This window comes from Sciurus carolinensis, chromosome 4, assembly GCF_902686445.1.
Source record: "Sciurus carolinensis chromosome 4, mSciCar1.2, whole genome shotgun sequence".
NCBI lineage: Eukaryota > Metazoa > Chordata > Mammalia > Rodentia > Sciuridae > Sciurus > Sciurus carolinensis.
Window position 1 is genome coordinate 91,228,452 of NC_062216.1, and position 26,631 is coordinate 91,255,082.

The following is a 26,631-nucleotide window of genomic DNA, read 5'->3' on the forward strand; positions in this document are numbered from 1 at the left end:
CTTAGCATGGAGAATATTTTCATAAACCTTTTAAAAGTTTCAGAGAAAGAGAAGAAATGACACTTTGATTTTATTCCAAGTAATGAGAAAATTTTTTACCATATTTCAAATGAAAAGAATTAAATGTAGATACATTTATCCCCTTTATAAAGTATGGTTAAAGATAAATATACATATATGCATATATATAAAGATATGTATATCTAAAGATATATATGTAGAGAAAGAAATTACAGTAATAACATTGGTTGATTATGTTTTTGTTTATTCCTTTTGTGTGTCTTTGGTTAATATCTCAGTTTTCTGCATAAGCATTTACTAGTTTTCTGTATAGAAGAAGTTATAGGAATTTAACCAAATTTATAGGAATTTAATTTTTAGATATCAAATCTTCATAAAGCAAAACAAATATTCATGCACCCCTTGATTTATACAGCAAGCTTAGCAATATCTTATAAATTATAACATATCATCATTAGTTTCAATATTTAAAAACAATACTTATTTACAGAACTAAAGATGACTCAGAACCTCCTGAAGAAGAAATAGTAGAAAGGACAAGGAAGACAAGCCTTTCTGAAAAGAAAAATAATCCATCAAAGTGGGATGTCTCTTCCTTGTAAGTTGTCTGCTTGCTAAATTATACTTGAGTGGAAAGGGAAAGGCAGGGTTAACAGTACTAATCAAATTACTTTACTAAAACACATGCCAAATTGTTAAATTTAAGATGAGTAACAAACTTTAATCTACTACAGTAGTTATCCTTGAACATAGTTTACAAGAGGCAGAAGAGTTGACAGTGTTAGGAACTAACTCTGAAACCAAATAGCCTAGACTCAAATTCCAGCTCTCTTACTAGCTGTGTGACCTGGGCAAGTACATCCATTTGTAAGCATCAGTGTCTTTGTTTAGGAAATAGAGATGACAGCAGTACCTATATCATTGTGTTGTCCTGGTTAAATGAACTGGCATCTCTAAGATGCTTAGTACAAAACCTACTTTCAAGTAAGTTTTGGTTTCTGGTATTTCTAAAAAATGTTTGTAGTGAGAAATGACATGTATATATACACATACATAAGAACATACACATACAACCTGTTCTACCAAGTAAATATTATTTTGGTTCCACTGTAGGAATAAAAGTTGCTTTACCTGATTGAAAGAATAAGATGAATCTGTGTATGTACTTTTTAGGAGTTGATGCCTAAACCACATAATTTCCAGGTTCTCAGCAGAACACATGTAATTCTAAGGGGCAATGTGGGGCCATGGTGCCTCAAATCAGGAGGATGCATCATAAGGCAGTATTGGTTGTGTGTAGGTCAGATCAATGGCTTGATTGGTGCTGTTAGCAGAAGGAGTATTTCTAATAACAAATAATTGTGCTTACCCACTTCTGTTTGTGTTTTCCTCATAGTTATGACACAATAGCTTCCTGGGCAACAAATCTCAAGACTTCCATCAGGAATGTTAACAAGGCCTTCTGGCTTTCTGTGGTGTTCATTGTACTGTTTGCAGCTCTGATGAGCTTCCTTACAGGCCAGTTTTTCCAAAAGTCTGTGGATGCTGCCCCCACACAAGAAGGGGACTCCTGGCTCTCTCTCGAACATATTTTGTGGCCATTTACCAGCCTCTGCCACAATGGGCCACCACCAGTGTGACTGTAGTGCATCCTGATATCTTGATTTTTAATGTTTCAGTATCTGAACTTGATAAATTAGTAACTTTTAGCTGGGAAAGTATAGCACAAAACCAGAGGTTCTCAGAATAACTGTAAAATATTTTACATTCTCACTTTTTGCAATCACCTTCCCAACTAAACTATAGAGAGGAGAATTTGCCTATATTTTAATGAGTTCTTTGAGAAAGAAATATATATTGTTTTGCTAAAATTTATCTAAATAAAGATCCATTGAAATCTTCATACAGTGAAAGCTGAAATTCTCAATAGCCCAAAGAAAAAAACCCACTTTGTTTAAAATAAAATTTGAATATAAAATACTATTCAATAATTTTAATAGCCTGTTTTTAAATTATTCACTTATTACACTTTGAAATATACCTGATTTTCCTCACAACATGCTTGATTCTTCACACTGAATAGTTTACAAGTAGAGATTTAAGAATAGCTGAGCAATCTAGTAGAGAGTAGCATATAACAAACAGAGTCAATAAATTGGCAGTTGGAACTATTGATTTTCTCCATTGCTTCCCTGGAAGCAATATCCTTCATCATGTGATACAGAGTGGAATGAAACTCAGTTCCTTCTTGAAGTGCTTCCGAGAATGACTCACTCTCTTCATTCATCTTGAGTCTTTGTGCTCTGTCACCACTAAACATTAGAAGGACCCAGTTAGGATTCTCAGTAAGCTCTTCACTTGGTTGTTCCCTCACCTAAAGAAAATTAGTAAAATCTGTTAGCAGTTCCTCTTTTATTAAGGGTTTTTGTTTGAGTACTTTTTGAATTATTTTTAAACTATGAAACTATATCTTGATATTTATAGAGCTTATTCATGTATTAATTCATGCAAAAATATTCAGTGCCTATCATGTGACAGGTATTGTTGTAGGTGATGGGGATGTAACAGTGAAATGCAGGAGGGAGATAACTCACATATATTAATAACTGGAACAACAAAACCATGCCTTCAAGGAGCTTATATTCCAGTAAGAGAAATAAGAAGAAAAGTTTGTGCTAAAATATTCATCAGTCAGGAACTGGGAACATAGCTCAGTGGTAGAGCACTTGCATAGTGTGCATGAGGCCCTGGATTTGATTCCCAGCACTTTAATTTTTAGGATTTGATATCATGTCTGTCAGACAACAGTAAACATGTCTGTCAGAAAGTTAAATCAGAGGGCTAATCCACTCAGGAGTCTGTGAATCACATATATGTTAAAGGTTTCCATTTGTTTTTGAGTCAGTGTGAAGAGGTATATGAAATCCTGAGCATTTGATGCCATAGTGGACCACAAAGGCATTATCTTTACATAGGTAGGTCTTATATTTTTGACTAGCAAAAAAATTTTTTGAAGGCTAATTTTTTTAACCTTTGTAAGAGGAGAAGTCATGGTCTACAGTCACTTAGATCTTGAATACTTTACCTTCTTTTGGAAAACAAAGTTTTATGGGCTTTTGCATACTATACCTTAAATATGACTTTTGTATAATGACATACTATATTCCACTTGCTCCAACCAAATGCAAAAGCAGAACTTAGCAGGGCCATTTGTCGATAAGCTTTCATTTCTACCGATGTAGTCTGTAAATATAAACAGAACTGAGCCTCCCAACAAGTCTCCCTTCCATCCTTAACACAAGGATCCATTTAAAATTTTAAGTCAGTTTATATGACTTCTCTCTGAAAATTTAACAATGGCTTTCTTCCCTTTTTCTGAGTAGAATCCAAAGTTGTTAATGTCTACACAGGCCCTCTGTGATCTGCCTCCACCACCACATATACCCCATCAGCTCTTCGGCCTTATCTCCTCCTCTTCCTTTGCTCTCTCAGTTCCAGGCTCTTTGCTCTTGGTCCAGTCCTGTCTATTTCAGGGTTCTTGTTCCAGTTGTTCTGTCTGCCTGGAAGTTGCTTCCTCAGATCTACTTTTGACTAAATTCCTCACCTTCAAGCTTTACTCACGTCTTACCTCTGAGTCTTCCTCCCCAGCACACTCCTCGATACTCCACACTGCCCAACCCCACTATTCCTGATCTTTTCCTTTTTGCATACTACTTTTCACCTTTTTAACTTTTACAAGACCATCTCATTTTTCTTTCCCTCTAAAGAATATAAGCTTCACAAAGGCAGAGGCCTTTGTTTTCTCACTCATTTATCCTAATATTTAAAGCAATGCCCTGCCATGTAAGTGTTCAGAAAAAAAAATATTGAATATTCTGAAAATAAACAGGATACTACATTTGTCCTAGTAGTTGCTACAGGTAATTTGAGTTAACATTTTTTTCCTATGCATTTAGGTAGATACCTTTTGCTGTATGATTATTGCCAAATGTTATATGAATGTCTACCTATATTGTTTGTTATTTTCTGGAGTATTCATCAACACATTCTGGAGCATGTAACTCTTCTACCTACAAAGACATTTGTAAGGAGCACTTGTGTCTTCATATATCACAACTGTTTACTAAGCATCTCGTTCTAGGAATACGCTAGGTGCTAGAAGAATCAAAGTTATTAAACAGCTGCTCTCCTATGGCTCCCCAGGTTAATGTGGAGGGATCTTACTTAAATCCCTATGGGTAACAAGGAGCACACAGACATGGAGGCTCTGTCAGGAAACCAAGGGAAGTGGCTTGGTTTATTGATGGTCTTTTTATGTTTTAATTTTGCCCCACTTACTGTGTTTGAGAAAGGGCAGAGTTACTCTCTTAAATCTTAATATATTCATCATGGAAAAGGAAAGAAAATATGCAAAATGAGAAGAAACCTGCGTAACTTTTGCCCTAGACTGATCAGCCATGGATGTGCTCCACTTGCCAATATGGAGATCATGCTACAGGTATAATTCTTGAGGGAGATTATTACATACATAAGAAGACTCTGGATGTCTCATCTTTTCACTTACTCTTCCTAACTTTAATCCTGTATAAGTGAATCTATAAAATTCACAGTGGACCTTAGGACTTAAATGAAACTATGTATTTGCCAACATTCTAAATGTCCACTACATTAAATTTGGAAAGATTCCTTCATACCTTATTGTTTATAACAACATAAAAATGAGAGTATCCAGCAGGGAAGATATTCAGTCCAGCTTCTTTCAGAGCAATAATGAAAGATATAGGACTCATCCATTTTCCTTCCAAAATAGAGATGGGTTCTTTGCCTTTTAGTTTGATTGATGCTAACATGCAGAGGTTTTCCTGAGTTAAAAATAAGAAAACAAACTTTGATTAAAAAGTGAAAGAAATTACTTCAGTATCATTCCAGGTCCAGTCTTTAGGTTATTTCTGTAGTTTTTAAATGGTCCCATCACTATATTAAAAAGAGTGCAGGGCAGATATGTGTTAGGTCTTTTTTCTGATCTGATATGGTGTCACAAAGTCCCCATGTTACCTTAATCAATTTACTCTCTATAGGCTTCATTTGAATAATTGATTGGACTAAAGATCTTCAAATCCTCTCCTATTTTATGTTATAATCTGAAAATATGGAGTATGTTCATGTTGAATTAAAATAGCTATTAAAACATAATTATACTTTTAGAGATTATTCTTAATTCTTTAACATAAAACTTAATGATACAAATTATCCAGTTTTAAAGTTTGGCAAACTGGCAATTTGAAGATGTACAGAGTCCACATCTCTCAGCAGTTTTTTTCCTAAAGGTTAATATATCCTATTTAACCCAATATGTCTAAAATATTTCAAATATGTAATCAGTATAAAATTGAGACAATTTGCATTTTTATACTAAGTATTCAAAATATGATATGTATTTTATAATTATAGCACATATTAATTTGGACTAGTCACATTTCAGGAGCTCAATAGAATAGCGAGTATGTTAGAGAGTACAGATGTACCTTTCAAGTCTGACCTGAAAACGCACTCTATAACACTTGGCATTTCAGTATTCATGTGCATAATGGACACTGAAGGTGTTCATAACTTTCCATCGGTCTAGAGTAAGAGTCTGTTCAGGAGTCTACAGTGCTGCGGGGATGGCATAAGCACAGAAGCACATAAGGGCTCAGAAGCCCTGAAGGGAGGCCCCCATTATAACCCTCTCATGCAATCTTAGGAAGGTCACTTAACCTCCTGACCACTTTGGGCCTCAAGTTTCTCTCTGTAAAATGTGATGGTGGATCACAAATGTTTTAAGGGCCATTATAGCATTGACAATCCTGAGCATTCGCTCATTCCATCTTGTTTTAAAAGTAAAGCTTGGTAATATTTTGATTTTCCTGCAACTGTCATAAGGAGGTTTAAAGAATCTTGAAAAAAAAAAAAACTTCATTGAGGTATATTTTATATATCATAAAATTCACTTATTTCACATATACAACCCAATGGGTTTTTAGTAGTAAAACTACACCATAAATCAGTTTTAGAACATTTTTATCCCACCCAATAAAATCCCTTACACCCATTTTTAGTTAATTTCCATTCTCAGTCCCTTGCAGCCACTAATCCACTTGTCTTTAAAAATTTCAGGCTGTGTAATTTCTGACTGATGAGCAAGAAGTCATTCAGAGGGAGACCTACCTCAAAAGGGATTACATATGGTTGAATGGTAATGATCAGGGAACCTCTGTAGGGTGGATCAAAAACTCAGATTCATACCACAACCAGGCTTGTCTGTCCACTCATTTATCTAATCCTAGTAACTTTAGGGTGCAGATTTGTTTGAACCTTACTACTTACATGTCATTGCCTAGTTATTCAATTAATATCTCCTTTAGAAATGATGACTCAGAACAGTCTGGATGTAATTACAAAAGACAATATACAAATCAGTGACACACCTGTATGCACAGACTTGCTGTAACAGTAACTCACCTTAATTTGTATCTGAATCTCAGTAAATATTGTAGTCACAGTCAAAAGTACATTGTTAATTTCAAGTGGTCTTAATTCCCATGAGTGGAATGGCATGTTAATATGAGTGTCCTGAATCAAGGTAACAGGGCCAAAAGTTTCCAGGCTGAATGATATAAGTCTGTCTTCTGCATCATAAAATACATTACTGATGCCATCAGTTCTCCAATGTTTACCTTTATAGTAAATGAAGAAAGTGATAGTTTCATTTTTTTCTATAATAAGATGAATGAAACCATCTAAATAATCCCAGTGTGTATAAATTGATCTTTATATTAAGAACAGAAGTTCAAAACTAAGCCAACTTTTCTGGGAGTTTTTGTGCCTCTAGGATCAAGTCCAAACTCTTCCAGAGTGGAGCTTTGACACTGGCTTCGTCCCTTGCTACTTTGCACACCTGTTTTCAGCCCTCCTGACGTTGACTTCTGCACCTTTGCACATGTAGTTCTTTCCTTCTAGAATACTCCTCCTCAACCTTTTAGAGAAACTCTCTTCACCTTTGTTTTAAAAGAACTTTAAAATTCACCTGTTTTTAGTAAATAAATCGTCATTAAATTTAACCAGTTGTATTACCATTACAGAATCCACTTATAGAACAGTTTTATCTCCCCCACATTAAGATCCCTGTGTCTGTTTTTTGGTGTGTGGGTGTTTTTGTTGTTGTTGTTTTCCTGGAACTGGGGATTGAACCCAAGGGCACTTAACCACTGAGCAACATCTGCAGTCTTTTTTTATATTTTATTTAGAGACAAGGTCTCACTGAGTTGTTTAGGGCCTTGCTAAAGTGCTGAGGCTGGCTTTGAGCTTGCAATTCTCCTGCCTCAGTCTCCCAAGTACTGGGATTACAGGCATGTGCCACTGTGCCTCGCCAAGATCCCTATGTCTATTTACAATTCTTTCCCACCTTCCTGTCCCAGGCAGCCATTAATATACTATAAGTCTCTAAAGATTTGCTCTTTTTGTATTTTTCATATAAATGTAGTCATACAATATGTGGTCTTTTGTGTCTCTTACAACTCAGTAAAACCCAGTTTAAGGTGGGAAAATGATTTAAATAAACATTTTGCCAAAGAAGATGTATGAAAGACTAATAAGCATGTTTAACATGATTAGTCATTAGGGAAATACAAATTAAAACTGCAATGAGGTACTACTTCCTGCCCACTAGAAAGAAGACAAATAATAAATGTTGGCCAGGACATGGAGAAATGAAACCATACACTGCTAGTAGGCAGGTAAAATGGCACAGCACTTTGAAGTACACTTTGGAAGTTTGTTAAAAAGCTACATGTAAATTTACCCCTAAACCCAGCAATTCCACTCTTAGGTATACACCCAAGAGGAGTGAGAAATGATGCTTCCACAGAGACTTCCATGCACACATTTTTTTTTGCTTCTAAAGCCCTGTTCCATAGCCATTCTATGAGAAGGTCACTGTCGTGTTCTACAGTACTTTGTTCCATCACCTTACCATGTAGTGTGGCAGTGTTCTCCCAGAGTGCCCTTCCTACAACTCTGAAAACTCCCAGAGGAAGAAAATACACTCATTTGTCTCCATATATTTATGGTTTAGCATATTTATAGGATGGATGAATGAAGAATTCTCTACCCAGATGTTCTCCATTTCCACTCCATTCTCTTTCCTCTTCTCACAAGGAAGCTTCCATTGACTAGTTTTTGCTCTTAAAATCATTTTAACAAATACAATTACACTGACAAATACTTTTTGCTACACTAGCAAAAATAATTTGTAAAGGTAAAAAAATTATTGCCTATAAATCTCCAAACTTCCAAGCACAGAAAGCTTCCCCATAGTTTAAAATTTTCTGGGGTTGTAAGTTATTGCCAATTAGTGTAGTTACATAAAGTTGACATAATTCATATTTCCATGAATTGTGTAAGATAGCTTGTCCAATTTAATTCAGTGTGTATAATTTAAACATGATATTTAGGAACATTTCTATGAATGTGACACCTCTAAAGCAACAAGAAAGAAGAAATTACATAATTGTTCATTTTGATGTATTTTGTAGTTTGTTAAAAATGCACTTTTCATGTAATAAACAACTTCTAGAACATAAATGTATGTGGCTTTGTCTACACAAGTGAAAATGGGTTCATTGGAGCATTCATAAGAAAAGCTTAAATCACAAAATATTAATATTTACTCCTTTTGGTATGAGTTCCTAATTTCTCTGCCCCTGTAACTAAAGTGGAATAGGGCTCTGTGCCTTAATGATCTTATCTGTTCCCGAGTAGGTAAATCCTTTCAAAATGAACGGATGAAAAACAACCCTAAAAATAAAGCTTCACAGTTTTTATCTAGGTTCTCTAAACTGCATCCACAAATTCACAAGAGGGGACCCTCTCAAAATTCAGCCATCTTACCACAAAAGAAGTTTTTGGTAGTAATTATCTAATCATTAGCTTATATTTTTGTTTGCGCATCTGATTTTATTACTATGTATTTTAATAGTGTGAGAAAGCAACAATTTCCCATGTTTCAAGAATCAAAAATTGTAAAATGGCATACAGTGACTAGTTTTCCTGTCTCAGGTTTCCTATTTGCCTATTCTCCATCCCCAATACTTATTTGCAATTTATACATGATGAACATTAAAATAAACGATTAATCACCCCAATCTGAATTGTTTATAAGACAGTGAAAGTTGTTTTATGAAGTCTTTGAGATATTTTCATTCATTTCTTTTTTTAAACAATGATATAACCATAAAGTAATTATTCATAGATTATGACAAATTAACAATTTAGGAACTAAAAGTAACAAGATTCACTAAACTTTAAAATTCCAACTCTATTCATTTGTATCAAAAGCAAACAACAAAGACCCTATACCTGATATGGAAATATATGAGAAGAGAAAAGCAGCTTATAGACCGTTTTCTGTTCAATTGGAGGATTAGTATTATCTCTTTTTATTACATGATAACAAAAGCTGACTAAGCAAAGCAACTTTAAGCCAAAAATCAATGCTGGAGATGCCACAATAACAAATTTCAAATTATACTACAGAGCTACAGTAACAAAAACTGCATGGTACTGGTATAAAAACAGAAACACAGACCAATGGTACAAAATAGAAGACAGACACAAACTCACACAGATACTGTTGTCTGACCCTTGACAAAGGTGCCAAAAACATACATGGGAGAAAAGACAGCCTTGTTAACAAATGATGCTGGGACAGCTGGTTATCCATATGTAGAATAATGAAACTAGACCTTTATCTTTCACCCTGCACAAAAATCAATTCAAAATAGATAAAACACACAGGAATTAGAAACCTGCAACTCCAAAATAAAATGTAGGGTTAACACTCCAGTTTTTGGGTACAGGCAACAACTTTCTCAATAGAACCCTTAAAGTTAAGGAAATAATACCAAAAGTTAGTAAATGGGACAGCATCAAATTAAAAACCTTCTGCAAAGCAAAGGAAACAATTAAAAATGTGAAGAGAGAACCCACAGAATGGGAGAACATCTTTACTAGCTACTATTCTTCCAGAGGAGTAATATCTTCAATATATAAAGAGTTCACAACACTTTACACCAAAAAAAATCAAATAACTCAATAAATAGGCAAGAGAATTAGATACTTCTCAAAAGAAGAAATACAAATGGCTAGCAAATATATGAAACAATGTTCATCATTAGCAATTAGGGAAATGCAAATCAAAACTACACTGAGATTTCATCTCATATTAGAATGGCAGTCATCAAGGATATGAACAAAGACTGGAGGGGATGTGGAGAAAAAGGAACAAATTTACACTGTTGGTGGGACTGTAAATTATAGTACAACCACTATGGAAATCAGTGTTGAGAATCCTCAAAAGACTAGACATAGAACCACCACATGACCCAGCTGTACCACTCCTTGGAATTTATCCTAAAGAATTAAAGTCATCATCCTATAGTGATACATGCATGCCCATGTTTATAGCACAATTCACAACAGCCAGAAAATGGAACCAGCCTCAGTTTATCAACGGATGACTGTATAAAGAAAATGTGGTGTATGTGCACAATTAGGTTTTATTCTTCCATAAAGAAAAATGTCATTTTCAGAAAATGGATGGAACCAGAGACCATCATATTAGGTAAAGTAAGCAAGACTCCGAAAGTTGGGGGTCATATGTTTTCTCGTGCATCTGGAAGCTAGAGAGGAAACAGGAAAAGAGTTGTAGTTGATCTCCTAAAAATCAAAGGAGATCAATAGAGGAAAGGGACCAAGGAGTGGGAGGAGAGGGGAGGAGCTGAGGAGTGATATTGGCAAAATTATATTGTTATATTGTGTGCATGTATGACTATGTAACAAATCCCATCAATATGTACAATTATAATGCACCAATAAAAATGCGGAAAAAAAAAAGCTGGCTAAGGCATTGTTGTACCTTCAGCATCCCACCTTACAACCATAGGATCCTCGAAAAAGATCACTTTCTCATGAACCTTGAGCGTGACCTCTATAGGCGGAAAAGTGCTTTCTGTTTCAAAGTCTTCCATGGTTTCTGCACGATATGTGAATTTCTGTAATCCTTCTTGGAGTATCTTTTAAAAATGACCAAAACACCACCAAGTTAGAAAGTGACTAGTAACAGTTGAAGATGTAACTATTACTGAGTAAAATGTATGGTTTAATAAGCACTACAGTTTGGTTCCATTTGTCTATAGCCTGACTAGTAAATGTCACAACAAAATTGAGAGAGAAATGATTGAGGGAAAGAAATCACTAAGTTTGGCTGTAATTACAGAACTTCCTCTAGGCCAGCTTGTGCTAGAGCTTCTCCATCATTCTGTTCCTCAGAGCAATCCTGCAATGCCTGTATTTAACAGAGAAGGTAATTAAGACTTAGAGAAATCAAGTCATTTGCCAAAGGTTACAAGATGACTTCAAGGAGGCACCAGATCTATGGGACTCCAAATCACACAGTCTAAAACCTCAGTAAAGACATTTAGGTAAAAAGTATAGATAACCTTTCAAGAAGTATAGAAATGAGAGGGTGAAAGTAAAGCCCACAGCAGATTTTTCTAGGATAAGGGAGATTTGTGTATTATAGGAATGTAGCACAGAAGCATCTAAGGAACAGAGGAAGATTGGTTGGGGCATAATTCTAAAGGCAGTAAGAGGTTATTGAAAAAAAAACCTTGGAGAAAAAGGAAGAAGGCCTCTTTGTTGCAAAAGAAAAAAATGGGTGTGAGGGAGGATGTTTTGGGTTCCAATGCAGAACATGAAGTGAAGTGGTGGATGGGGACATCCTGACAAAATGCAAGAACATTAGATAAGGAGTTATCTAACATTATAAAGAGTTTTGAAGGCCTCCCTTCACTACCCTTTTTTTGGGTGGTTCCTTAAATGTGGAAGGAAGATTCGAGTACATCCTTTGAGGTACTTACATACCAGATGATCTCTCTAAGTCTTGCTCTTTTAAATGAATTCTTATTTGTGGGGAGAAAGGGGAAAGAATGGCAATATCAAAATTAGTTGGGTAGGGTGGGCCAAAAATAATCTACTCATATGCATAGCCCAAGTACATGTATAGCACATAAATAAATATATGTATATCTGTGATATTAATATTTTACTGGGGGTGGTAAGGAGAAAAAACTGTCTACAAAGGCTCCAAACAACAACCAAAAGCACTGAGAATACTTCTCTAAATAAAATAATGCACCAAAGTCTTTAATGGATGGGATTGTATGTGAGAAGTAACTGGTAGTCTGTGTACATACTGAGCTATAAGGGAGAAGAAGAAAGAGTCAGAAGGAAAAGGAGGAAGGGAAGAAAAGTAGGAGTGGACTATGACAGCATAACTTGGAATATATGGGAGGAGGTGCTGGATGTAGCCACCATGAAGTTAGAAGAAACCAAGTCAATACTAGTGAAAGTGTTACTACTTATAAAACAGGAGTGTAAAACTCCTTGAAAGAAAATATAGCAACTGCCTTCATCAGTATTCTTACCACTCAATGCATGTTCTGTGAATGGCAGCACCAGCATCACCTGAATCAGTGCTTCTCAAATGTTTAAGTGCATGCGAATCATCTGTCAAACCCATCTTGTCAAAATGCAGATTTAATAGATCTGAATCCCATTCAAAATGATGCATTTCTTAGACATCCCCTTGTGACTTCCTCGCAGCTGGTTCAATGCAACTGGATCACACTTTGTATACCAATGGTTCTCAAACGTTAGGGTGTGTTTTGTTAAAACGCAGATTGCTGAGCCTCACCATTGGAGTTTCTGATTCAGTAATTTTGAGGTGATGCTCATGGATTTGCATTTCTAGCAAATTCCCAAATGATGTCAGAGGTTTCTCATGCTTCTGTTGAACCACAGATCTAGATGAATCTGCAAACTGTGGTCTCTGAGAAATTCATTCCACCACTGATTTTTGTAAATAAAGTTGAAGTAGAACACAAACATGTGCATTTGTTTACACACAGTCATTCTAGTACTATAAAGAGCAGTTTTGAGTGGTTTCAACAAAGCTAGTCTGGCCTACAAAGCTGAATATATTTACCACCTGGCCTTTTTGCAGAAGAAGTCTGCCAACCTCTGGTCTCATCCATCATTATTAAGGCCAATTCAGTACTTTCAAACATTAGTGATGTAGGTTTACAATTAAGTCAACATATGTGAATTCTAGTTTTAAAATTCATATTGTTTTAGAATCCTTTAGTGTCTTTTAGTTATTTTTTATTCCTGCTTAATCATGTCACAGTTTATTAGATGTTGAGATTATTTGAAATGAAGTAAAAGCATAAGCAACTATTTTACTTATGTTTATATTAAAGAATTTACTCACTTGTACAATCATCCAACCTTTCACTGGTTTACACTGTGGGGGAAGCTCCAAAATATCCAAGTGGTACACTCCACCCAGAGTTGTGAATTGACATAAATCCACCTCATTGTCTTCATAGATATCTGGCTTTTCAGTAGTATTCTCTATCAGGAACAACTGTGCTAGAAGTAAACAGATGGATACTATTTCTAAATAGGTCACAATATTTTTGTATTTTCTTATGAAAGAAATGAAAAAATTCTAATATTGATAAAGGAAGGTTTTGTGTGAATAGCTACTAAGGCTTTGCAAAAATTGCTTAACACAGAACTATTCACAGAGCTAACCATGGAGATGGGAATACAAACATGTAATGGTCAGGTACAGGGAAGGGCTCCATTGATATTTCTATATCAACATTTTAGGAATATGCATATGATAAGCATGTGTTATTAAAAATATTATAAAGATAAAAATTAACATGAAATTATATAATTATAAAACTTTTTTTTTTGTTTTTACGTTGAACAAGTATTTATTGAGTTACTTCTCAGTTCTAAGAAGTACTGTCTGGGGTTACAGCACTGAACCAAATAAGCAAAAAAATCATGATCTTTGTATAGCTTTCCTAAGGGAGAGATAAATGAGTAAAATATTTATCATATGTAAAACTGCTATGGAGAAAAATTAAACAAAAATAAAACCCTTTCATGAAGTGTGGTACTTTTTAATAGGGTCCAAATTAATTTCTTAAATTTAAAAATTATGGTGCTAAAACTCCAAAAGGAAAAAAAAAAGTAAATTTTGGTCTATGTATGAAATAAAAGTGAAATTTTTTTAATTAAAATAGGCTAAGCTCATAGATAAATAGGGATGGAGGCTTGAAAAATGAAGAAACTGGATTGGATAATACCTGTTTTTCAGAAATCCTATGGGAAATTCTATGATTCCATTATTCCAGTATATAATCAGAAGCAATATTGGAAGTTACATATCACAGAGACTATTCCCACCCTTCACCAAAATACTTTTAAAAGGAAAATCAGACCACTTAAAGATTTCACCCTTTATTAGCTATGTGACCTTATTCAAGATATGCTAATTAACATCATGTGAGTTTTTTCAACTATAAAAATGGATATAATAGTAGCACCTAATAGAATGAGCTGATACATGTAAAGAGCTGGTGCTAGAAACACAGTGAAAATGCAGGGGCTGCTAGTGTTATTTATTTTTGCAGCTTTTCTTTCCCATAAAAGGAAGCACACTAGGATGTCAGGGAATTTCATCCGTGGAAATCATACACTGAAAATTAATGGAAATAACCAAAGAAATTTTGAATTAAGTAACTTCCCTTTTTTTCCCTTGTATGCATTCATTCAATGCATTCTGTCCTTAATTTTTAAATTCATTTAATTAATTTATTCACCTAAAAGGAAAGCAACAAAGAATACTGCGGTTATATTTAGACTATTATGATATATATTATTTGGGGATCATACATAGAAAGCCATGGTATTATTGACAGAAGTTCAATAACGACTGTAGTGTCATATTTGTAGTGGGAAAATTACCCAGTAAGGGTTACAGAAAAAGTATGTAGGCTCAGCTGACAGCTAAACCAAAGGTGTGTTAGAAAAAAATGAAAAAGTAGACAAGAGGCTCATCATGAAAAATATGCTTAGAAATATATAGAAAATAGGTTCCCTAAAGGTTATCAGGGAAGATGCATACTGATAAAGGTCAATGGAAAAGATAACTATAAATATCAAACTGAAAGATTGACAAATTATCTGGATTCAGTGGTTCATGCGTGTAATCCCAGTGACTTGGGAGGTTGAGGCAGAAGGATTGCAAGTTCAAAGCCAGTCTCAGCAATTTAGTGACTCCCTAAGCAACTTAGCAAGACCCTATCTCAAACATAAAAAATAAAAAGGGCTGGGGATGTGACTCAGTGGTAGAATGTCTCTGGGTTCAATCCCCAGTAATAAAAAAATAACTAAATTTTTAAAAAATATAACAAATTAGTCATTGCTATCCTTTATATATCCAGTTGATATTTGCCAGGACAAGATTAAATTGTAGTCACTCAAAAGTGTAGAGAAATTCCTGATGTGTATGTGTGCTTGTGAAAGTTCATTGCATCATTGTATATAAGTAAAAAGTGGAAATAACTTTAATGCTATCAATAGGGATTTGAATAATGTTCCATTATAGGGTGGAATTATACAGCTACTAGAAAAAAGTGAGTTTATATGTTCTTACTTAAGAGGATGTTATTTATTTAGAATGTGCATTGTGTTCTATGTATATCACAGAATATTAAGTGGAAAAGATAATTTTCAACTAAAACATTTGTATGATGTAATTCCATGATTTTATCAAAAATCTAAGGAAGAGCATGAGACAGTAAATAAATTTATTAACATTGGTTTCCTCAGGGGAGAAATTATGAAAAATTTTCACTTTAAATATATTTCTACAATGTCTGAAATTTTACTTTTACAATAACCTTGAATTACTTTTGTAAGAAGAAAATCTCAATAAAGTCAAATTCTGAAAATGTAATTTAGAATACCTGCTGAAACTGATTCACTTAATAATTTTATCTCCAGTTCACCTTTTATGGCTTCAGAAGTCTATAAAAAGAAAACACAAGGACAAAGCATGACTGTTAGCGTCCTCTTTAGCCCAGAGTCATTTTCTCCCTGTTCCAATCCCCACTTCAGATGTCTGCTACCTTAATGCTAGGGCCCAAACACCCTCTAGCATAATGCTGGAACAATTACAGTATTTTTAAAAGAAATTAAAATGAGAGTATAACTCCATTGAACTTCACAAGGCCCAGAGCTACCCTGTGCTAAGAACAAGCATGGAATATAGAAACCAGGAAGCAAGGCAAGTGTTAAAAATATTATTTAGGATTTCAAGATGGCTGGATGGAGGTGCTGAGCACTCACCAACTCCTCCACAAAGAAGAATCAAAGTAGCAGGTGTACAGCCACATTTTGAAGTAATTGTGGTAGAACACAGAAAACCAGAAAAACAGAGACTGCAACCTTATAAGATTTATAGACCTGGGACAACTGATAGTAAGAGCAACAAAATATCCTGGCATCTGCCACACTGGCTTCAAAGCTGGCAGAGGGCATCTCTCCATTTGCAGAGGGATAAGGGTGAAAGAGAGTCCCAGCAAATTATCAGTGTGGATGCTGGCAATCCTACCTACTCCAAAGTTCCAAAATCCTTACATGTTTGCAGCCCATTTAGATAACCTGAAATCTATACAGCAGACTTTTTTTTTTTTAAATTATTTTTATTTCTGTAAATGAATAAATTCTCTGACTCCCTGAGAGGAAGCAGTTAATAAATAAATAAATGGAGGAAGGAAAGAATGAAATAATGAAAATAACAAAAAAGGGAGAGTATAGAAAGAAAAAAGTAAGAATGTAAGATGAAAGAGAAAATTTCAGCATTCTCATCTGTAAGTTGAGATACTGAAGTTACTTCCCACAATTATTTCAAGTTGATATAAATTAAGATGTTAAAACCCAGCGTAGTATAGGCTCTTAATAAATGCAAGTCCCACCCCTTATCACTCCAGACACACTCCTGTCTTCTTCACATAATGCTGTAACATCCCAATGAAAAGTTAGTATCCATAGGCATGATTAATAATAATGATGATGATAATGATAATAATGGCAATGGCTGCTTCCGCTTTTATGGAGTTCTATTATGTGTCAGAAATTGTACTTCGTGTTTTAGATATATTATTACTAGGACTAAAGGATATAATAACTAAGAGCACTCAGCACAATTAGTGAATATTTTTCTTTCAAGAGTTTATTAATTTTCTTTTAAAATTCCTTTTGTCTTCTCTGACCCTTTTTTACCTTTTTAAAATAAGTTTTGTAATTTGTTCTAATTAGTTATACATGACAGTAGAATGCACTTTGACACATCACATATAAACGGAATATAATTTCTCATTCTTCTGGTTGTACATGTTGTAGAATCATACCGGTCGTGCAGTCACATATGTACATAGCGTAGTGTCTGATTCCTTCACTTCCCTCTACCTAATTCAAAGTATGTCTATTCTTCCCTAACCACCCCCAGCACCTTATTATGAATTAGCACCTGCATATCAGAGAAAGCATTCAGCCTTTAGTTTGGGGGGATTGGTTTATTTTGCTTAGCATGATATTCTCCAGCTCCATCCATTTACCTGCAAGTGCCACAATTTCATTCTTCTTTAAGGGTGAGTAATATTCCATTGTGTATATGTAGTACATTTTCTTTATTCATTCTCTGTTGAAGGATATCTAGATTGGTTCCATAGTTTGGCTATTGTGAATTGAGCTCCTATAAACATTGATGTGACGGTGTCACTGTAGTATGCTGATTTTAAGTTCTTTGGGTATGAACCAAGAAGTGGGATAGTTGGGTCAAATGGTGGTTCCATGTCATTATATTTTTAAATCTACATAGATCTTCTTTATCAAGTTGAGAAATTTATCATCTTGTTTTTCTGAGAGCTTTTATTGTCAGTGGGTATTGAATATGGACAAATTATTTTAATGTATCAATTATTATGATCATTTGGTTTTTCTTCAAATATACTATCCATTTATGTTCAAGATGCTTATTAAGAAAGTCAGTGAGCCCAGCGCAGTGGCACACACCTGTAGTCCCAATGTCTCAGGAAGTCGAGGCAGGAGCATCTTGAGTTCAAAGCCAGCCTCAGCAACTTAGTGAGGCACTAAACAACTCAATGAGAGCCTGTCTCTAAATAAAATACAAAAAAGAACTGGGTTTGTGGCTCAGTGGTTGAGTACCCCTGAATTCTATCCCTGATACCAAAAAAAGAAAAAAAGAAAGAAAAGAAAAGAAAGAAAGTCAATGTACTAAAGTGGTAGAGATATCTGGTGAAATATTTCTTAAAAACAAGATAATATAATACTTCCAAAAGATCAGAACTCTTAGAAACAGATTCCAAAGAAAATAGATGGAACACCTGATGAAGAATGCAAAAGAATTAGAAAACAGCTTGAGATCCAAGAGAATGCTAATGAACAGTTAAATGAAACTAGAAAGACAATGCAGGATATTAATGAGAAATTCAGTAAAGAGACAGATTTTGAAAATTAAACAAATCTTTGAAATAAACAGTTCAGTAAGTCAAATAAAACATTTGGTTGAAAGCTGTAACAACACACTGGATCAAGTGGAAGAAAGAATGTCTGAATTTAAAGACAGGTCTTTTGAAATATTCCAGTCAACTGAAATATCCCAGTCAGACAAAAGATGAAGGGGTTGGGGGAAAGGAAAAGGAAAATATTAAAGAATTTTGGGAAACCATTAAATGAACAAACAGCTGTATCTTTGTAATATGCAAAGATGAAGAGATAAAAGTCAAGGACATAGAAAATCTATTCAATGGAATTATAGCACAGAATTTTAGTAATCTTGGGAAAGACATGGACATCCACATACAGGGGGTTAACAGTACTTCAAATAAGCCAGGAGTAGTGGCTTGTCTATGATCCCAATAATCCAGGCTGAGATGGGAGATTGTAAGTTTCAGGTCATCCTGGGCAACTTAGCAAGACCCCATCTTAAAACAAACAAATGAAAAACATGAGCACAAAAGATCTTTACCATGATATATTAAACTGAAATTATCAAAAGTACAGGACAGTTGGGCATGGTTGTACATGCCTGTAATCCCAGTGACTCCAGAGTTTGAGGCAGAAGAATTCCAAGTTTGAGGTTAGCCTTAGCAACTTAGCAAGTCCTGTCTGAACAATAAAGGATGGGGGTATGACTCAGTGGTTAGTGTCCTTGGATTTGATACCTAGTATACAAAAAAAAAAAAAAAGGTATAGGACAAATAATTTTTTAAATCACCAAATTATACTTAATGGCAGTTCAAGTAGCACACTTCTTGGCAGAAGGAATGGAATGAATTGATATATTCCACTCTCAAAGAAAATAACAACTGACCTAATTACTATTCCCAGCAAGGCTATCCTTCACAAATGAGAAAGAAATAAAGACATTCGAAGATAAGCAAAAGCAAGGAATTCATGACCTTTGGGACAACAGTCTCACAAAAAATGCTTCAGGTAGTCCTACAACCAGAAGTGAAAGAAAGATAACTACCATTAACAGTATATAAATGTGTAAATCCCACTTGAAGAGTGGATACACAAAAGATAAAAAAATCAAACATTATCAATACAATAAGCCATCAAACCAGAAAGATGAACAAGAAAGGAAAGAATAAAAAATATTCAAAACAACTAGAAGAAAATCAACAAAATGACAGAAGTAAGTTCATAACATTTAGTAATAACCTAGAACATAAATGAACTAAATTTCTAATAATAGATTTGTGATGGCTGATGGATTTAAAAAAATATGCTGCCTGCAAGAAATTTACTGTGCAAGTAAAGACACACTCAGACTGAAAGTGAGGGATTAAAAAATATTATCCCAAGAGTAAAAGGAAACCTAAAGTGAGCAGGAGTAGCTATAATTATATCTGACAAAATAGACTTTTGTAGCATGGTGGTGCATGCCTGGTGTGTTGGTACACAAGTGTAATCCCAGTTACTTGGGAGGCTAAGACAGAAAGATTGTAAGTTCAAGGTCAACCTGGGTAACTTAGCAAGATTCTGTCACAAAATAAAAATTTCTAAAAAGGGCTGGTGGATGTTGCTTAGTAGTAGAGCACTTGCCTAGGATGTGTGAGGCACTGGGTTCAACATTTATCATTGAAAAACTAGACTGTAAGATGAAATTGTAAAAAGAGACAAGGTAGGTCACTATATAATCAAATTATAAATTCAAGAAGAAGATACCATGACTGTAAATCTATATGCAGTTAATATCAGAACATCCAATTTTATAAAACATATCTAAAGGGATATAGGATCAAAAACAATGGGGAAGTTTAACACCGCACTCTCATCAATGGATAGATAATCTAGATAAAAATAAACAAAGAAACATCAGAGTTAAACTTTACTATAGATCAAGTGAACTAAATAAACATTTGAAGAGCATTCCACCCAACAGCTGAAGCGATACACGTTCCTTTCATATGTGCATAGAACTTCACAAAACAAGTCTGAGAACAAATTTAAAAATATTAAAATCATATCACTTTTTATTTTCTAACCACAACTAAATAAAACTAGGAGTCAACAACAAAATTTGAGAAGTTTGAGAAGTCAAAAACATATATGGACTACAAACAACACACTTTTTAATGGGCAGTAGGTCTTTAAGGAAGTCAGAAGAGAAATTTTAAAATGTCTTAAAACAAATTAAAATTGGAACACAACATAACAAAACTGGTATGGTGCAGCAAAAGCAGTGCTGAGAGGTATATTTATATCAATGAAAACCTATGAAAAAGAAAGATTTCAAGTAAACAATCTAATGATACATCTCAAAGACCTAGCAAAGCAAGAACAAAGCAATCTAAAATTAGAAGGAAAAATATAATAAAGATCAGCATAGAAATAAACAAAACAGAGACAAAAAATACTACAAAGGATCAATGAAACAAAAAGTTGGTTCTCTTAAAAAATCATCATAATGATGTTCATTAAGGATATTGGTCTGAAATTTTCTTTCCCCAATGTGTCTCTGTCTGGTTTAGGTATCAGGGTGATATTGGTTTCATAGAATGAGTTTGGGAGGGTTCCCTCCTCTTCTATTTCATGGAATACTTGAGAAGTATTAGAATGAGCTCTTCTTTAAAGGTTTTGTAGAACTCAGCTGAGAACCCATCTGGTCCCAGACTTTTCTTTGTTGGTAGGTTTTTGATGACTTCTTCTATTTCATTACGTGAAATTGATCTATTTAAATTGTGTATGTCCTCCTGATTTAGTTTAGGTAATTTGTGTGTCTCTAGAAACCTGTTGATGTCTTTGAGATTTTCTATTTTGTTGGAGTATAGATTTTCAAAATAGCTTCTAATTATGTTTTGTATTTCAATCATGTCTGTTGTAATATTTCCTTGTTCTTTCTGAATTTTAGTAATTTGAGTTTTCTCTCTCTTTCTCTTTGTTAGTGTGGTTAAGGGTTTATCAATTTTGTTTATTTTTTCAAAGAACCAACTTTTTATTTTGTCAATTTTTTTGATTTGTTTCTTTTGTTTCAGTTCTGATTTTAACTATTTCCTGTCTTCTACTAATTTGGGTGTTGCTCTATTCTTTTTCTAGGGCTTTGAGCTGTAGTGTTAGGTTGTTTCTTCAGACTAACAAATAAAAAAAGAGTAATGATGCAAATATATTAAAAAAATTAAAGATGAAAAGGGAAACATTAAAACTGATACCATGAAAATACAATCATTTTTAGGGATTATTTTTTAAAAACTATATGATAACAAATTAGAAAATCTAGAAGAATGGACAAATTACTGGACATATATGACCTATCAAAATTGAACCAAGAGAACATAAAAAATGCAAGCAGACTGAAAACAATAAGGAGATTAAATGACTAATTAAAAGTCTCCCAATGAAGAAAAGCTTAGGATTGGGTGAATTTTATTGATGAATTTTACCAAACTTTTAAAGAATTAGGACAATTTCTTCTCAAATTATTCTATGACCTTGAAATGGAAAGAACCCCAACTCAACAAAAAAAGAAAACTGTAGACCCAAATTCCTGATCAATACAGATACAAAAATCCTCCACAAAATACTAGCAAATAAAATTCAAAAGCATTTATCAAAAGGACAATATGCTATGATCAAGTTGGAAAAATGGTTCAACATGGACAATAAGTATAATATTTCATATCAACAGGATGAAGTACAAAAGTGTGTAATCTTAACAGATGCAGGAAAAGCATTTGATAAAATTCAACATCCCTCATGATGAAAGTCCTGAACAAATTAAGTATAGAAAGATCATATCTCAACATAATAACAGCTATATACAGCAAACCCATAGCCAACATCATAGTGAATGGGGAAAACTGAAAATATTTACTCAAAGGTGTCCACTATCACCAGTGTTATTCAATTTAGTACTAAAAGTTTCAGCCAGAGCAATTAGGCTACAGAAAGAAATTAAAAGCATACAAATAGGGAGAAAGTCAAATTATCCCTGTTCACAGATAATATGATTCTATGTGTAGAAAAACCTAAAGACTACACCAAAGCTATTTAAAAAATTTCAGAAAAGTGGAATATAAAATTAACATACAAAAACCAAAAACTTTTATATACCCCAATAACAAATTTTCTGAGAAAAAAATAGGAAAGCAATTCCAATTCACAATAGCTATTTAAAAAAAACAAAACCACCTTAGGAATAAATTTAACTCAGGAATGAAAAATCTCTACAATGAAAACTGTAAAATACTGATGAAAGATATTGAAGAAGACCCTGAAAGGGGAAATACCTCCCATGTTCATAGATTGGACAAATTAATGTTAAAATGTCCACACTACTTGAAGTGATCTACACATTCAATGCAGTCCCATCAAGATACAAATGATATTTTTAACAGAATGAAAGAAAAAAAAAATACTAAAATCATATGAAAGCACACAAGACCCTGAATAGGCTAGGCAATGTAGAGCAAAATGAACAAAGCTGGAGGTATCATAATACCCAATTTCAAGACATACTGCAGAATCACAATAAATAAATCATCATGGTATTGAAATTAAAACAAACACATAGTTCATAGAGAGCCCAGAGGTAAGTCCACACATCTACAGCCAACTGATCCTTAACATAGGTGGCAAAAACACACAGGATAAAAGATAGCCTTTCCAATAAATGACTCTGGGGAAAACTGGACATCCATATCCAGAAGATTGAAACTTGACCCCATCTCTCTCACTGTTAGAAACTCAAAGTAAATTAAAGATCTAAATGTAGGACCTGAAACTCTGAAACTCTAGAACAAAACGTAGCTGAAATACTTTAAGACATTGGTAATGAAAAAATTTTCTGGACCTGACTCCAAAAGTGTAGGAAAGAAAAACAAAAATTGACAAATGGAATTATGTTAACTAAGATGCTCCTGCACAGCAAAGGAAACAATCAACAGAGTAAAGAGATTACCTTCAGAATGGGAGAAAATATTTGCAGGTAATCATCAGATAGAAGGTTATTATCCAGAGTATTAAAAACTCAAAAAATTCACAGCAAGAAACAAATAATCCAATTAAATATGGGCAAATAATCTGAATGGACATTCTCAAAATACTAAAGATAAAAAAGTATGTTAAACAATGTTCAATCATTAGCCATCAGGGACATGCAAGTCAAAACTACAATGTAATACAATCTCACCCCAGTTAGACAGTTATTATCAGAAAAACAAAAAGTTCTGGCAAGGATGTGGAGAAAATAAACTCTTACACACTGTTGGTAGGAATAAAAATTAGCACAGATACTATGGAGCTTCCTCAAAAAATATAATCTACCATATGATTCAGCTATCCCACTCCTAGATATATAGCAAAGGGAAATGAAATCAACATACAAAAGAGATCCTACATGCCCATGTTTATTGGACACTATTCATAACAAATAAATTTAAATCATTCTACACACCCATCAACAGATGACTTGAAATGTATAAATACAAAATGGAGTACTATTCTGCCATAAAAAATGAAATCCTGTCATTTACAACAAAATATATGGAACTGGAAGATATGGTAAGTGAAATAAGCAAGACAAAGAAAGATAAGTATCATATATTCTCTCTCATATGTGAAAACTAAAAGAAATTCACATGAAAACAGAATAGTGATTACTAGGGATAAGGAAGGGTATGGGGTAAGAGAGGGTAGAATAAGGGTACCTGGATATGATCTGTGTATACTTCATGCATGTGTGATTATATTCCATCTAACTTCTTAATATGTATAACTAATATGTTAATAAAATGTAAAATTGTCTAGTGTTTTTTTTTTTTGTTACTGGTGTAGAACCCAGATGTGTTTTACCACTAAGTCACATCCCCAGCCCTTTTTACCATTTTATTTTTTATTTTGAGACAGGATTTCACTAAGTTTCTTAGAACCTCACTAAGTTGCTGAGGCTGGCCTTGAATTTGTGATTCTCTGGCCTCAACCTCCAGAGTCACTGGGATTACAGGCATGCACTACTCCACCTGGCAAAAAATGTAAAATAATATAAATTTGCATTTGTTTGAGTTTGATAATCAGCTCTCTTACAGAGTAATTACAAAGCCTGATTTTGGATAGATCTCTCAAGGCAACAAAAGAGGCTGACTATCAAACAATGTAGAAGATATTATCTTACTGTACTCAAGTGTAGTAAAAATACCATACTCCATACCATACCATTAAAACTCAAAACATTCACAATAAGAAACAAATAACTCAGGTGAGGTTTTCAAGATAGAATAGAGGTCACTTTCCAGGCATGAAACCAAGAAAGCAGATAGACTGCTTCTCAGCAAGGTGGGTGAACCAAAAAAAGGTGAGGGGGCACTTTCCTGAATTTAATACTGGACACTCAAAGCAGATCAGGGACTCAGGAGGTTGGACAAAGTAAAATGAGAGGGAAAACCCCAGTGCCACAGTCACTGCCACAGTTAGAGGCACCAGCTAGAGTTGACCCTCCACAAGCAATTAGAGGATAAGGGAATTAAAGGAACCTATATTTTTAGGAGAAATGAGGCATCTGGGAATGGAGAATTTAGAGGTCAAAGACACTGTCTGAAAGGTGCACTGCACAGTATCTTTGTACAGGAAAGAAACCACATCTCACCCAGTGGTGTGTGGAGGACAGAGGAAGGAACCATTTTGCAGTTGTTGTGTAGGGGTCAACAGCTGAGGGAGCTGAATCCTGGCAAACCTAAGTTTAGTCTGAAATACAGAACTAGCAAACCACACTGCACAACATAGAGTGTTCCTAAGTGAAAATCAAGAAGAAAATCAAATGTGGAGAGAGGTTTATATAGGACACAACTGGTCATGGAAACTCACCCAGCTCTCTCCTTCCTCCTTCAATCTAGGTGCTTGCAAGACCTGCTGGGAGAGATGAGCATGAACAGGAATTTGAAAGGGTAGGGGCAGGAGAGATTGAGTTTGGAGACTGAACCCAAGACTAGGAAACTTGGGTTCAGACTAAGAATTGGCTCCTCCACCACATGAGTGGAACTGAGGGGAGATCACAGAGGTCCAGTCTTCCAGGGTCCATTGCTGGGCCCTGTAGGTGTAACTGATTTAAAATCTCCAGACCAATTGGCATTCACTGAAGAGCCTGGAACCTACCTAAGCCTAAACCCCACCTTCAGGAGTATTGCCTACAGGATTAAGTCTCTCACTTTAGCAACGATACCCTGAGGGTGGAACAAGCATCATACTCCAGACCACCCTACCTAACATTGCTGAGAAGGGAAGCTGAGAATCTTTTGAACTCCAAAGGAAACAATTCTTTAACTTTTCATCAAGATTTTTTTTCTTTACTTTTCCTTTTTCCATTTCTCTGCTTAAGTGTGACTTTAATGGCTCATAGATATTTATAATATTCATATTTTTTTTCATTTCTAGCATTATTGAAGTCTGTTATTTTTCATGGATAAGTTTTTTGAGGACTATGATTTTTGATTAGTATATTTAAGTTTTATTTAATATTTTTATATTTTATTAACTGTTTAAAATTTTACTTTATATTTTTTCACTGTTATTTGTTTCCCTTGATTCTATTTATCTTTTTTCTTCCACTGACAGCCAATCTCTATTGTTCTCTTTCATGCTTCCTTTAATTTTTTACTTCTATCTTCTCTCCTCCTCCCTCATAATCATCACATCCCACATCACTTCTGTTCTTTCCCTGTCTACCATTTAAAATTATAAACCCTTTTGAAAACTTACTGTTTTTATTGTAGGCAATAACTGATCATAACATTTCTGTTTATTATGACAGTTATCATTGTCATAATACAGTTATCACTGTAGACATTATAGTAGAAACTATTTGGCTTAATGCTGTATGTTGTTTACATTGGTTGTTGCTATTATTTTTCTCCTCCTAAATGGTGAGGTACGGAAATCTTCAGGGGCATGATAAGTCTACAGGGTAGAAACTCTACTGTCTCAGATCCATGCTGTTAGAAGAATAGATACACGAACAACATGAAAAAGAGAGTGAACAAATTGCCCCCAAACAAATCAAGATACTCCAAGAACAGAATCCATTCATACTACAGTGGAAGAAATGTCAGAGAAAGAGTTTAGAATGTA

The 26,631-nt window shown here is 34.4% G+C and overlaps 2 protein-coding genes across 11 annotated transcripts in view; one reads left to right on the plus strand and one right to left on the minus strand.

The window, feature by feature from the left end:
* Positions 1-9,186, plus strand: part of Irag2 (inositol 1,4,5-triphosphate receptor associated 2) — a 130,594-nt gene extending 121,408 nt beyond the window's left edge. For both annotated transcript variants that reach the window (XM_047549024.1, XM_047549025.1), the window contains 2 exons: positions 512-619; positions 1,418-9,186. In XM_047549024.1, the coding sequence (XP_047404980.1) occupies positions 512-619; positions 1,418-1,661 (352 nt within the window). In that variant the 3' untranslated portion in view covers positions 1,662-9,186. The remainder of the gene's footprint in view (positions 1-511; positions 620-1,417) is intronic.
* The window catches only part of Dnai7 (dynein axonemal intermediate chain 7), an 82,117-nt gene continuing 55,543 nt past the window's right edge, over positions 58-26,631 (minus strand). For 8 of the 9 annotated variants that reach the window (XM_047549027.1, XM_047549026.1, XM_047549032.1 and 5 more), the window contains 7 exons: positions 15,948-16,008; positions 13,391-13,551; positions 10,976-11,132; positions 6,523-6,737; positions 4,716-4,883; positions 3,151-3,264; positions 58-2,395 (listed from right to left, as the gene is read on the minus strand). In XM_047549027.1, the coding sequence (XP_047404983.1) occupies positions 2,120-2,395; positions 3,151-3,264; positions 4,716-4,883; positions 6,523-6,737; positions 10,976-11,132; positions 13,391-13,551; positions 15,948-16,008 (1,152 nt within the window). In that variant the 3' untranslated portion in view covers positions 58-2,119. The remainder of the gene's footprint in view (positions 2,396-3,150; positions 3,265-4,715; positions 4,884-6,522; positions 6,738-10,975; positions 11,133-13,390; positions 13,552-15,947; positions 16,009-26,631) is intronic. The other variant, XM_047549033.1, reaches the window with a different exon arrangement.